The 13,196-nt window shown below is 39.8% G+C and overlaps 1 protein-coding gene across 4 annotated transcripts in view; it reads left to right on the top strand.

Moving 5' to 3' along the window:
* Window positions 1–1,867: 1,867 nt before the first annotated feature.
* Window positions 1,868–13,196, top strand: part of rps6ka2 (ribosomal protein S6 kinase, polypeptide 2) — a 27,991-nt gene continuing 16,662 nt past the window's right edge. For 3 of the 4 annotated variants that reach the window (XR_009648581.1, XR_009648580.1, XM_060871838.1), the window contains exons 1-6: window positions 1,868–2,393; window positions 6,024–6,140; window positions 6,445–6,526; window positions 9,184–9,264; window positions 9,474–9,553; window positions 12,800–12,906. Coding sequence is in view for 2 of the 4 variants with exons in the window: in XM_060871838.1 (XP_060727821.1) it covers window positions 2,295–2,393; window positions 6,024–6,140; window positions 6,445–6,526; window positions 9,184–9,264; window positions 9,474–9,553; window positions 12,800–12,906 (566 nt within the window). In the remaining 2 variants the exon portion in view is untranslated. The remainder of the gene's footprint in view (window positions 2,394–6,023; window positions 6,141–6,444; window positions 6,527–9,183; window positions 9,265–9,473; window positions 9,554–12,799; window positions 12,907–13,196) is intronic. The other variant, XM_060871837.1, reaches the window with a different exon arrangement.

Here is a 13,196-nt window from a genome sequence, read left to right as displayed (position 1 = left end):
TTGAAACGGTTACATTTAAAACTAAGATAATGTTTTGGGACACAATTCCTTAATAATAGGTTTCTTCTTAAGCAGTAGCACATTAACGCTAACATGTTAGAAGGCCCCGGATACTTATTCAGTGTCAAGTGTTAAGTTCAATTTGATTCGATTCAAATTTATTTTTGTAGCTCTTTTAACAAAGGACATTGTGTCATCTTTACAGAACATAAGAAACATAATACAAAAGGTTATTATTAATATTAAAAATCATCTTCTTTGTTTTTGAATGAAGTTAGTTTTTTTTATGTTTGTGAAAAACACACCCCAGTTCTGAGCCGGTGTTTCTGTTCCTGTAGGTAGTCTCTGGTTCCGATGAAACAGATGCCTGTCACCTCTAACATCACCCCCACAATATTTCAGTACATTAAATATTGTCACTTTTATCCAAAAATGTAATCTCTACATATGTGTTTTTTCTCATACAATTGAAGATTTTTTTTTTAGCTTTTTGCAACATTTTAAAAGTATTTTATTTCACAACAGCATTCTTGATTAAAGTGACTTCACTAACATCGCTCTGCACTGACCTACTTAAAACCCTAAACCAGTTTGATAGAAGAAGCAGGTTCCCAGTGCCGGTACTGGAGAATCTGTCTTGGACATGTTGCTGTTTACCTGACTCATGCTAAATTGTCTACACCACCTGGACTTTTGTTTGGAATCCACCCAGGTGGAAGGGGCTGGAATAACTCTGACCCCTGGAATTATGAATCAAGTCTGCACAGGCAGATGAGCTAGATCAGGTCCTGCATTTAGTCTGACTCCAACCCCTGGATTTTTAGTTTGATTAAACGTTGATGTAGGTCAAAGGAGCTAAATCAGGTACCTGCTCTATTTTTGATCTTCGGTCATTAGTTCACCTGGTGATTTGATTAGACTCTGTCCAGAAAGAGCAGCTGGATCAGGTCCAATTCCATGCCTTGGGTTTTTATTATTTTTTTATTTGAGTCTACTCATTTAGATTTGGCTGGATCAGGTATGATGCCGGGGGCACAGTGGCTTACTGGTTAGCACGTTTGCCTCACACCTCCAGGGTTGGGGGTTCGATTCCTGCCTCCGCCTTGTGTGTGTGGCGTTTGCATGTTCTCCCCGTGCCTTGGGAGTTTCCTCCGGGTACTCCGGTTTCCTCCTCCGGTCCAAAGACATGCATGGTAGGTTGATTGGCATCTCTGGAAAATTGTCCCTAGTGTGTGATTGCGTGAGTGAATGAGTGTGTGTGCCCTGCGATGGGTTGGCACTCCGTCCAGGGTGTATCCTGCCTTGATGCCCGATGACGCCTGAGATAGGCACAGGCTCCCCGTGACCAGAGGTAGTTTGGATAAGCGGTAGAAAATGAATGAATGAATGAAAAGTATGATGCCACCTTCTGACCTTTAGCTTCAAGTCCCAGATACGAGGAGTTGACATAGACCAGACACCACCCTCTTGACTTCTGGTTCTTGTTTGTCCAGTTAAGACCAGATCAGATCTGACTTCTCTGAACTTTTGGTCCTGCAGTTAGAGCTACATTTTTGATGAGCAAGACTAATGCATACATTTTTAATGTTTTCATAATACAGATATTACAAAACCATTCCTGTCCTGAGTGCCATAAGTCCTAAATGAATTCAATTCCTTCTATCACAGTTTATTTTTGTTGTTTATTTATTTATTTATTGTTCTCCCAGTGCACTACCCGAGGTATCACTGCTGTCCCCATTCCCGAGGAGCTCTGTTCCTACCGCAAGGTGAGCAGCTGTTTGGACGCACAGCACAGATTTCCCACGCGTTTTCCGACCAACTTGGCGTCCTGCGCTATGATTGGTTAGTTGTTAATCAATCAGAAACAGTCCTCCAATTAGACACTGGCTGATGCGTGTAAATCTGATGCACGGAGGCGGGTCTCATCAGAAAACGGGTAGGACCCAGTGCAGCTTTGCTCAGTACTGAAGCGCCCCGGGACTTGGAGGAGGAAGAGCTCTGGCATTGGCTGCATAAAGGGAGTGAGCCGAAGGTAGAGAGCTGCACAGGTCACACTGACGCCACACAGGAGAAAAGAAGAAGAAGAAGAAGAAGAAGAAGGATGCTGCTATAAGACACAGAGCTGTGTCACATCCCCATGCAGTAAACCGGGGCGTTGCGCCGTCTCTCGTCCAGTTTAAAGCAATCTCCACGTTATGGATTAGAGAGAAAGGTCGAGAAGAGAAGTCAGAGTAAATCCCCACTGTGTGTTATCCGGATTTACAGCGCAGGATAAGGTGAAATTGGCGAACATGGAAGCGAACATGCGGAAATTCACAGTACGGAGATGGTTCTCGATTTACCTGCGCAAAAAGTCGCGGTCCAAAAGCGCCAGCTTGTGCAAACTCGAGGTGAGTCTCTCTCTCTCTCTCTCTCTCTCTCTCTCTCTCTCTCTCTCGTCTAAAGTTGTGAGGTTTGCTGCTGTAATCACTGCTCTGTTGCTATGTGAAAGTTATCCTGCTGCAGATTCCGGCATGGACGCGTCCTCCCCAAAGCGCATTGCGTGTGTTGAACTGAAACATCACCTCCACACTGACACAGCGGCGTCCTGAGCCATGATTTCACCATGACAACATAGGAAGTGACCAATAATAAATGGCATAATAGGCTGCAAAAATAAAACCACAACTGGCATTTAGCATGACGTCGTTCTCCAGAAATGTCTTATAGTGTCTTCCTTAAAAAAAAACACCCTAAGGTTAGATCAGGGTGCAAAGGAAGGACACTATCATGAGTAATGAGTATTTCGGAGATGTTACTGAGCACACAGGGTGAGACAGAAGTCCAGTAATGTCCAAGTTTATATTATTTACAGGATTGCTTGAGATGTGATGTAAAACTCATTCAGAACATGTGACCATTAAAAACTTCAGTCTATACAGTAGATATAAAACTTTTAATCAATATTACTTTTAAGAACATCTGGTCTACACAGCTGTTTTCTTATTACGGCACCAAAACACACAGTATTTACTTTCCTTTTCATAGGCTATATCAAAATAAATTCTGGAGTTAAATTCTAGAAACAATTAAGAAAAATGAATGTTGTAATTATCATATTTATTTGTTGTTTATGCTGTTTGTTTGTTTGTTTAGTCCCACTGAATTTTATACAAATGTTTTTGTGTATGAAATTCCATTGAGCTGCTTTCCAGTGCTCCAACAAAAATGTTGAACTGCCTGGACAACACTGTCTCACACTATTATAAGTTAAGCTGTCAAAGTGTCTGTGTACCTGTGATTAATATAGTTAGCTGATGACACATTAAATGTGGCATTTATGTTACGCAGCAAAAATGGTGTTGAGCAAAGAATAGCCAGAGTAGGATGAGCCTTTGTTCATTTGTGTATAGATGGATTTAAATAAAACCAGCAGATGTCAATTAACTTCACTTTTAAACTTAATTAAAGGCTTAACTTTCTTTTTTACTTGGATTTTTTTTTTTTATGTAGAACCTTCTGAGCCCTGTTGTTTCCTGGCACGCATATATTTAGGCGCTTTTTTACATTTACTCATTTGCATGGTGCATTTATCTAAAACAACAGGATACAACTGGGCAGTTGAAGGTTAAGGGCCGTGCTCCATGACTCACAATTGTGTATTTTATTAGTTGTGCTCAAACCAGAGTGGATTCACGATGTATATATAAAAAAAAGCCTGTTTTTAATATGACGCTTATTGTCTGATTGAACAAATAGTTTCCCTGAAAATGAAATGCAAAGGCCTGAATAATGCGTTTTGCTCCGAGGGAAATTGCATTTAGTCCATCTTTCAATTACTACATTGTCCCTCATCTGTATTCCTTTGCTCCGTACGAATGGAGAACGGATATAATGTAATCAGGTTACTATGTGAATAGCTAATATTACTCAGGAGTAAAGAACACTAATGTAAGATTGTGATGGCTTTTGAAATTATGCTTCTTATTAATCCCAATATTAAGAGCATTAGAAGTATGTTATTAACCACACTTTTGTTTGCATGTATTTCAACGTTTTCTAAAAATCCTCAAGTTTTCAATTTGTAATGATCATCACTACCTTAATGTACATTTCATACAGATTGCTGATGAAATGCATGAAGATTCATTCCTAGTATGAGCATTCATGGTGGTTGTTAGTTCAGAGCAAGCCTTTAGGCCCAAAGACGTGAATCTCATTCACTCTTTGTTACACTACCAACGATAGAACGTCTTGCATGGGCGCTTTTCTCAATTTGCCTGCTGCCTCCTGGTTATTTCTGCACGTACACATAGTACACATAAAGATTCTGAAGCTAGCTGAAGAAGAGAAGCACATGAAAAACAAGTCTATACATTTTAATAATAAGAGATTGTAATTGGTTTACAGCTGTCGGCAGTTCTAAATTGAATTATTTTTAATTTTGCGGATCTAGCTCATGTTAAGATGAAAATTTTATAATTAACTTAAAGTGAAGGCTTACATACGCAGCTGTTTATTTATTTATCAATTTATAGATTTATCCAGGAAGTTGAGTATACAACCAATTAAACAATATAAACAATTTGAATCATCAGGTTATGATTCCGAAACGATTCAGTTTAATTGATATATAAATGAAAATCAGATAGAAAAAAGGGCTAATTAGTTAATTGTGTTTATTTATTATGCGGGACACAATGTAGTATATCCAGTGTGGACAGCACGCTACAGCATTAGAGCCTTGTGTCCTTATTATGTTGTAAGGACACCATGGATTTAATACGCCATATTATATTGGCACCGGGTAGCAGGTCCTGGAGCAGAAACAGTGTCTAGCAGTGCAGGTCTGTGCCAGTTAAAGAAAAATGCCTGAAACGTATTTAAGAGGTTGGTGTATTTTATGTCATATGCGTAAAAACAAAAATACAAAGGAGAACGGAAAGAGGAGAGGAGGTGGACGTGTGCTTTTTGAGAACAACAGATGGTGCAACCCGGGACACATAACTGTTAAAGCTGAAGTTTTTGGCTGTCAGACCGTGTCCATATTACATGCTGCAGGAATTTTACGTCTAATTGTTTAGTGCAAACATGACAATCTGGCCAAACCTCGGGGTAGAGTCGCAGCACCCTATAAAAAGATCACTTATTTTTGGACGCACCTAGAGCTTCTTTTTAGAGCTGTATCAAAAACACGGCCTGCCGGATGGAGACCACACCGGTCATTGTCACCTTGCAGTTTTTCCTAAAAGTTTGATGATGTGTGAAAGCTGTTTTTCAAGCCCAGGAGAACTCCTAAGTACTGGAACCAATCAATTTTATATTTATGGTATTAAAATTAAGAATATCTTTATTTTTCATCAATAAAATGATGAATTAGGAGCCACTCACATAAATTTGCTGTTTAGTTATTCAATCCAAGTTTGAAAATGCTCGTTATCTCACTTTTGGCTTGGGAACATCTGGAGAGCCTCCAGGAACAGCTGGAATCTGTGGCTGGGAGAATAGAGAGCCTGGTACCATCATGAATCAATGAATCAATGATGGATGAATGAATGAACATTTTTCACCATTAGATATGTTAAATTGACATGGGATTATATAATGATGTGGCATAAATAAAAGTACAGAAGTTATTTTTCAGGAATTAGGAAAAATCAGGCCGCCCAATCACTTCTCTTTATTCATCACAAAGCCTGGATATAGATTAGAGTGTAGGGTGACAAATGATGGTTCATAATTTAGACTACTATTTCTATTTTATGTAGAGAAAAATCTGTCCATCATCACAAACACTGCACTGCTACTTCACACAGCTAATATTTATCACATCTCTATCAGGTGTATTTTTAAATATGATTCAGCTGTGATTCACACGGAGCACGGAGTCTGTTTACGACAGCTCCACTAGTCGCAATGAAAGCTGGCGAAACCTCTCGCTCGTACACATGCAGGTTAATGGCGAGAGTGTTTGTTTGTCTCTGACAAGCTCTCACAGGCTCTCTCTCTCTCTCTCTCTCTCTCTCTCTCTTCCGTTGCAGGATGACGGCATCCTGAAAGAGATCGATATAAGCAGCCATGTGAAGGAAGGCTTCGAGAAAGCTGACCCATCACAGTTTGAGCTTCTTAAAGTGTTGGGACAGGGATCATACGGCAAGGTGAGCTCAGAAACACATCCTATACGTTAGTCGATAGCATGCAAATTCACCTTACCTTGAAGAAACATCTGGTGCTGTAATGCTTTAGGGTTCGATTCCTGCCTCCACCCTGTGTTTGTAGAGCTTGCATGTTCTCATGTTGTAGGGGTTTTCTCTGGGTACTTCGGTTTCCTCTATGACTGTCTAAATTGTACCCCACTTCATCCCCTTGGAAAAGACCCCTGGTTTCCAGCAACCCTGTGCAGGATAAACAGTACAGGAAATGGATGAATAGCACATTTTGTGTATTTATACTTTTTTGCAGGTATTTCTTGTGAGAAAAATTAAAGGCTCAGACACTGGGCAGCTCTACGCCATGAAGGTGTTAAAAAAGGCCACACTGAAAGGTAAAGTCTTTACTTCACTTCTAACATTTAGAAATATTACTAATGAAACTAATATTATCCTTCTAGACCATGTTTACGTAGTATTTGTCGATCTTCACTGTAATAAATCAGTCCTCTGCAATTTTAGCGAAGCCTGCAGTTCGCGCTTAATTATATGAAAAGATAAAGGCGCTGAAACGCTCTGGGGCAACAGTTTAAAGAGCTTTTTATTTAGCAGCAGAGAGTCAGTGTTCGAGGACCTACACAGTGCTGCAGGGTTGACAGTGTTCAACAAATCTGCAATGTCTCTCAATAAAGCCAGTAAGAAGGGAAAGAGTGCCTTAAAGGTGCAATCTGAGTGTCACTTGTACACTCACCATCCACTTTATTAGGAATCCCTGTACATCTGTGTTCGTTATCAGTAAATATCCGTTCGGTCATGCGGCGACGCAATGCATTTGACCTAAAATCATGTTACTGGTAAAGAGATTTAGGTGAGTTTCATTGTGGAAAAGTCTCTCCAGTTAGTGTGTAGATGAGAAGAGAACTGTCCCTACAATGGGGGACATCATCTTCTACAATGGGGGTCATCTTTTTCCAGTACATGATTATTTCTATTATCCTAATAAAAAAAAAGTAATGATTTATCTTTACGTCATCCAGTTTTCACCATTAAGAAAACAAAATCCAATATCATTTCTCCCCCTGTTTCATATTCATTTTATTTGAGTCACACCATAATTACAATAATCAGTTTGTCATCATGGTAGTTTATGATGGCTGTTTCTGAGGCATCCTTTTCTACAACCTGCGCACAACCCACGTAAGTCTTTGCATGTAACTATGGTTACTTACAAGACTCTTTTTAACAGTGGAGTTCAGCATTTACTAAATCATCTTTGTGCCCCTGTGAGTGAAAAATAACACCTCCAGCAAGAGAGACACCTTAGCAACAACCAGCTCTTCTTCACTCACATAAACCAAAAATACTCAGCTGGGCAGCATGCGCTTCTCTTCTCTTCTCTTCTCTTCTCTTCTCTTCTCTTCTCTTCTCTTCTCTTCTCTTCTCTTCTCTTCTCTTCGCTTCTCTTCTCTTCTCTTCTCTTCTCTTCTCTTCTCTTCTCTTCTCTTCTTCTCTTTTCCTCTTCTCTTCTCTTCTCTTCTCTTCTCTTCTCTTCTCTTCTCTTCTCTTCTCTTCTCTTCTTCTCTTTTCCTCTTCTCTTCTCTTCTCTTCTCTTCTCTTCTCTTCTCTTCTCTTCTTCTCTTTTCTTCTTCTCTTCTCTTCTCTTCTCTTCTCTTCTCTTCTCTTTTCCTCTTCTCTTCTCTTCTCTTCTCTTCTCTTCTCTTCTCTTCTCTTCTCTTCTCTTCTCTTCTCTTCTCTTCTCTTCTCTTCTCTTCTCTTCTCTTCTTCTCTTTTCTTCTTCTCTTCTCTTCTCTTCTCTTCTCTTCTCTTCTCTTCTTCTCTTTTCCTCTTCTCTTCTCTTCTCTTCTCTTCTCTTCTCTTCTCTTCTCTTCTCTTCTCCTCTCCTCTCCTCTCTTCTCTTCTCTTCTCTTCTCTTCTCTTCTCTTCTCCTCTCTTCTCTTCTCTTCTCTTCTCTTTTCTTTTCTAATCTTCTCTTTTCTTTTCTTCTCTTCTCTCTCCTCTTCTGTTCTTTTCTAATCTTCTCTTCTCTTTTCTTTTCTTCTCTTCTCTCTCCTCTTCTGTTCTTTTCTAATCTTCTCTTCTCTTCTTTTCTTCTCCTCTTCTATTTTCTTCTCCTCTTCTATTTTCTTCTCCTCTTCTCTTCTCTTCTCCTCTCCTCTGTTCTGTATTCTCCTCTGTTCTCCTCTTTCTCTCCTCTCTTTTCCTCTCATCTGTTCTCCTCTCTTCTCTTCTCTTCTCTTCTCTTCTCCTCTCTTCTCCTCTCTTCTTTTCTCCTCTCCTCTGTTCTGTATTCTCCTCTGTTCTCTTCTCTTCTCTTTCTCTCCTCTCTTTTCCTCTCCTCTGTTCTCCTCTCTTCTCTTCTCTTCTCCTCTATTCTCCTCTCCTCTGTTCTCTTCTCCTCTGTTCTCCTCTGTTCTCCTCTCCGCTCCTCTCCTCTGTTCTCTTCTCCTCTGTTCTCCTCTCCTCTTGCCTATTCTCTTCTCTTCTCTTATCCTCTTTTCTGTCTTCTCCTCTCTTCTCTTCTCTTTCTCTCATCTGTTGTCTTCTCTTCTCCTCTCTTCTCTTCTCTTCTTCTCAGTAGTCTTGGAGATGTTAGAAGGGTTAAAATGGGGGATAAACCCTATCATTTGGTTTGCATATATGCTACCAGGACTGTGTTTAAACCAGTGATATCATGCAAAATAGAAGCAGCTTTCACAGAATACATTAGAAGTGTGTTTGTAATGATGATCCACTGAGCAAGAGGGATGTAAATGCTACTCAGACAGGAAGACGATCTGATTGACACTTCTATGCAATTATGAGCCATTACACTTCCATAACTGCATATATGATCATGTTAAACAGTGATAAAGTGCTGAAAGAATGTTCAGGATGTTCAGCCTTAGAGGTTTACAGCAGCAGTTCTTATTCTTAGTGCAATTATCCGCTGAAGAAAGGGTGAGACTTGGTGATAATGTTGTTTTTTGGGGGGGAATTCCTGTCAATGAATTTGCATTTGTCCTTTTGTTCTTCTTGTCTGTTGTCCATCAAGTGCGTGACAGGGTGCGATCCAAAATGGAGAGAGACATTCTTGCTGAAGTGAATCATCCCTTCATAGTGAAACTTCACTATGGTGAGCAGCCAATGCTTCACTCCCTGATTACTAAAATAATTATTACCCACTGATTTGACATCAGTTCTCGCTCAGTATCGCTTACGTTATAGCAGCTGTATCGACACTACAGTGCACATATGATCCATTTCTCCTATGAGACTTTTTCAGTGCTGCTTAAAATATATAGAACGTTCCAGCAAACTGAGATGCCGTGTTATTTAATGCAGCTTTTCAGACTGAAGGAAAACTGTACCTCATCCTGGACTTTCTACGAGGAGGAGATCTCTTCACACGGCTCTCCAAAGAGGTTAGTTGCTGCTCGTCAAAGGTGACTCAGGTTTTTATCTACACTCACAAAAGGTGCAGTTTTATATAGAGCCTAAATTAGCTTTATTGCTTGCTTCATATATGGAACCCCACGTTACCTGTCACACTTTTTAAACATTTGTAGTTACATACTGTACATATTAGGGATGCAACAATACAGTTAGCCCACGGTTCAATACATACCTCGGTTTTTTACCACGGTTTTCGGTTCGGTTCGGTTCTGATGGCTTAACAAATTAAAAGTGTTTTTTGTTATTCTATGCTTAGGCAATAGGAACAGTAAGAGGTTAAGAAGAAACAAATAAAAACGATTTATTGCAATACTCCTTTATTTTACTTAAAAGCAAAGAAAAGTCCACTGGTTCCTAGTGTTTTGTATAATATAAACATTTTTTATTTTAAAATTAACACTGACATCTCACAGCTGCTGGTAGCCCATGTACAAACTGGGGAACACATAAATTACTAAATTTTGAAAATAAACATTTTTAAGCGTTATCTGTGGTGACTGGGAGTAACATATTTGGCCTCCTCAACTTCCATGTATTCACTGCGTTTGTCAACTCTTCTGCCAAATGAGCGCTTGTGATGACTTTCATACAGGGGACGGGTTTGGAGTACAGCGCTTTTCATTTCCCGATCTGACATGTAGTGAACAGTTACAGTGAGGTAACTCACGGTTGTCCGCAAGGTCCAACCATCTGTGGTCAGAGCAAGGCTCTGTGCTTGAGCCAATTCGTACACAATACTGTTGCATGTCTTTTCATAGAGGTTGGGAATTATCTCGGTGCTGAAAAAAGTGCGAGACGGTAGTCTGTAACGCGGATCGAGTGTTTTTATAAGATGACAAAAGCCCGCATCTCCAATCACCGAAAACGGCTGCAAATCTTTGGCAATGAACACCCCCACTGCCTTTGTTATTTTCATGTGTCTCTCGGAACCAGTTGGGTATGTATGTTGGAAGGATTCAGAGAGGGACTGTTGTTTTTTGGAGCACTTTATTACCTGCTCTGCTATCCTGCCTTCAGACATTGATAGTGCTGTGTGATGGCACCGCAGATGTGCAATCATATTGGAAGTGTTTCCGTTTGAGTAGGCTACACGTGTAAAACAATGCTTGCAGACAGTCATTTTTTTGTTTACCGTTTTTTCTTCCTCAGCATTATACTCAACAGCAAAACCGAAATGTCTCCACACCACAGATTTAAAAGACGCCAGCGCCTCCACGTACTGTAGCCTATAGTGATTGAACATTTACTCGCGGGGAGGAGTTTCCTCATCTCAGCTCGTAGACTTACAGGCACACACAAACAGTCAATTTGGAGAGAAATAAAAAGCACATAAATTATTTAAACGTAAAACCGAAAAAAACGCAATTCACAAGTGCGTATTGAACCGTGGATGTCGTACCGAACGGTTCAATATTATATTGAGAATTGTGGCATCCCTAGTACATATGACTCTGACGGCATGTTAGTTCCTGTTGTCAGTTACGCCATAGCATTATATAAACACGTGGAGTTTATGAAAGTCCTAAAGTCATTCCTGTTGCGGAAACGTCCGGCCTCTATTATGACGTTAGATCTTTTAGTAGCCTTATAAGCATCATAGCTGTGTGAAGGCTCCTTAATGGAGATTTATTCCGACAATGCTGGGTAATTAAAGGCATGTCTGCCAGCTATTCGCCGACGAATCGTCCCCCCATAGTGCAATTAGCATTGCCAGTGCTTTGCTATAACACTCCCTAATGGACTCTTTCATTCTCCTGATTGCACAACAAATCTTTTCTATCTGCAGATAAAAAAACACACCGTTCTGAGAATGTTTTCACTTCTGTTTTTAGAAATCAAGCAGAAATAGATTATTGATCACTACATCCTCACAGGATGAGGACGACATTGGTTTGGTCACCACTGGTGACTTTTTTTTTTTATGTGAAATCCCAAGAGGTATCATTTCTGATATTTATAAATGGGCCATGTTGATGGCATCGATACTTTAAGATCACTTAATCTAGAACATAGATCGAGATGGCGAAGAATCATTTGTTGCCGTGGTGACAGGACAGGAGGTGTTATAAGTTATTTTTGAATCTCATCACACTAAGAGCTTCAAGGTTGCTCATCTTAGACAGCACATTTCTATTCTTGTCTGCAGGCTTGTTTTTTGTTGGGTTTTTTCCCTAAAGAGGTCCAAGTCCAAAAATTATATAAAGCAACCGATAATAAACTACATTTCTTAATAGTAGGCGATCATCAAATAGGTACATGGTTATCAAGATTTAATATAAAATAGTAATTAGAGTTCTCAAATTAATACTTGCTTTATCTTGATTGTCAGACTGGAATGATGGGAAATGGAAAAGTTATAGCTTAATTACTGATACTACTAAATACATAAGTATTACACATATTTCATTTTAATACATTCCATTTATTATTATTATTATTTTTAATAGTGCTCTGAGACCAGACCGATCTTGTTGTTTAGATTCTCAGTGCCTTTTTTCTGACGGTGATTAATGAGAGTCCCTTCCTATGCTAAGCATCCAGTCCCACCTAGTGTGAGCATCATCACCTTCAGACAGGACAATCGCCGGTCAGATTAATAACACTTGAACATATGGTCTCTGATGGTGCGTAAACACGGCTCTTTATTAGGTCAATAAACCGTATGTGACTACGCATGAATCATTTTTGCCCTTTACCCTGTAGTGAGCTAAAACACTGTAATCCATTATACACTCCAGAGTCTCAGTGAGTAAGAAACCCAACACGCCTCAGACGTGCAGGTCTTACCTTCTTTAGCTTCACTTCTGTTTTTTTTTTTAAAAGAGCACCAGGCGATTGGAGAGACTCTTTACGCTCTCATTGATGCCATGCGTGAGACTTGATTTAATCGTGATCCTGAGCGCAGGGGCTGGTGAAACGGGAGATGTGAATTAATTAACGCCGGTGCTAGAATCAGTCATCTGCCAGCAGCAGCTGCTGCACTCCTACCTGGAACTTGTTACAGCTTATGTGTGCTAATTTACTTCCATCAGAATGCCGGTGTCAGTCTCCCAGCGCCATCCTGTGCAGAACCGAAATGAATTCCTAAGCAATTATAACATAACCGCAGCAAAGTGAACATAGAGCGTAGGTGGTTACTTGGTTAGATTTAGTCTCCTATTTTAAATACTCCTTGAAGCATTTTAAAGATTGATCATTATTTTCTTGCTGTGCAGGTCATGTTCACTGAGGAGGATGTGAAGTTCTATCTGGCTGAGCTGGCGTTAGCTCTGGACCATCTTCACAGCCTGGGAATTATCTACCGTGACCTCAAGCCAGAAAAGTAAGTCTATGTACCCTTCTAAATATATAGACTTAGTCCAAACTTTATACTGCATGTCGTAGAGTGAATGTGATCCATCTTCTACAACCATTTAATGCAGTCAGCTTCAGACTTATTTTTGTCCTTGGTAAAGAAGAAAAAAAAAACGATCCGAAAAAATCTTCGTGGTTAATTAAAATCGAACCTTTAATTTAAGCGAATTTATTCAAAGAAAATGTCCATGTCCACTGTTTGGGTAATCATTAAGAAGTTTAAAAGAACCAGAGCTTTAATGAACCTGTCAAGAATCA

Source organism: Tachysurus vachellii, chromosome 6, assembly GCF_030014155.1.
Source record: "Tachysurus vachellii isolate PV-2020 chromosome 6, HZAU_Pvac_v1, whole genome shotgun sequence".
NCBI classification, from domain to species: Eukaryota; Metazoa; Chordata; class Actinopteri; order Siluriformes; family Bagridae; genus Tachysurus; species Tachysurus vachellii.
The sequence above is the reverse complement of the archived record's forward strand: the minus strand, read 5'-3'. Positions and strand labels throughout refer to the sequence as shown.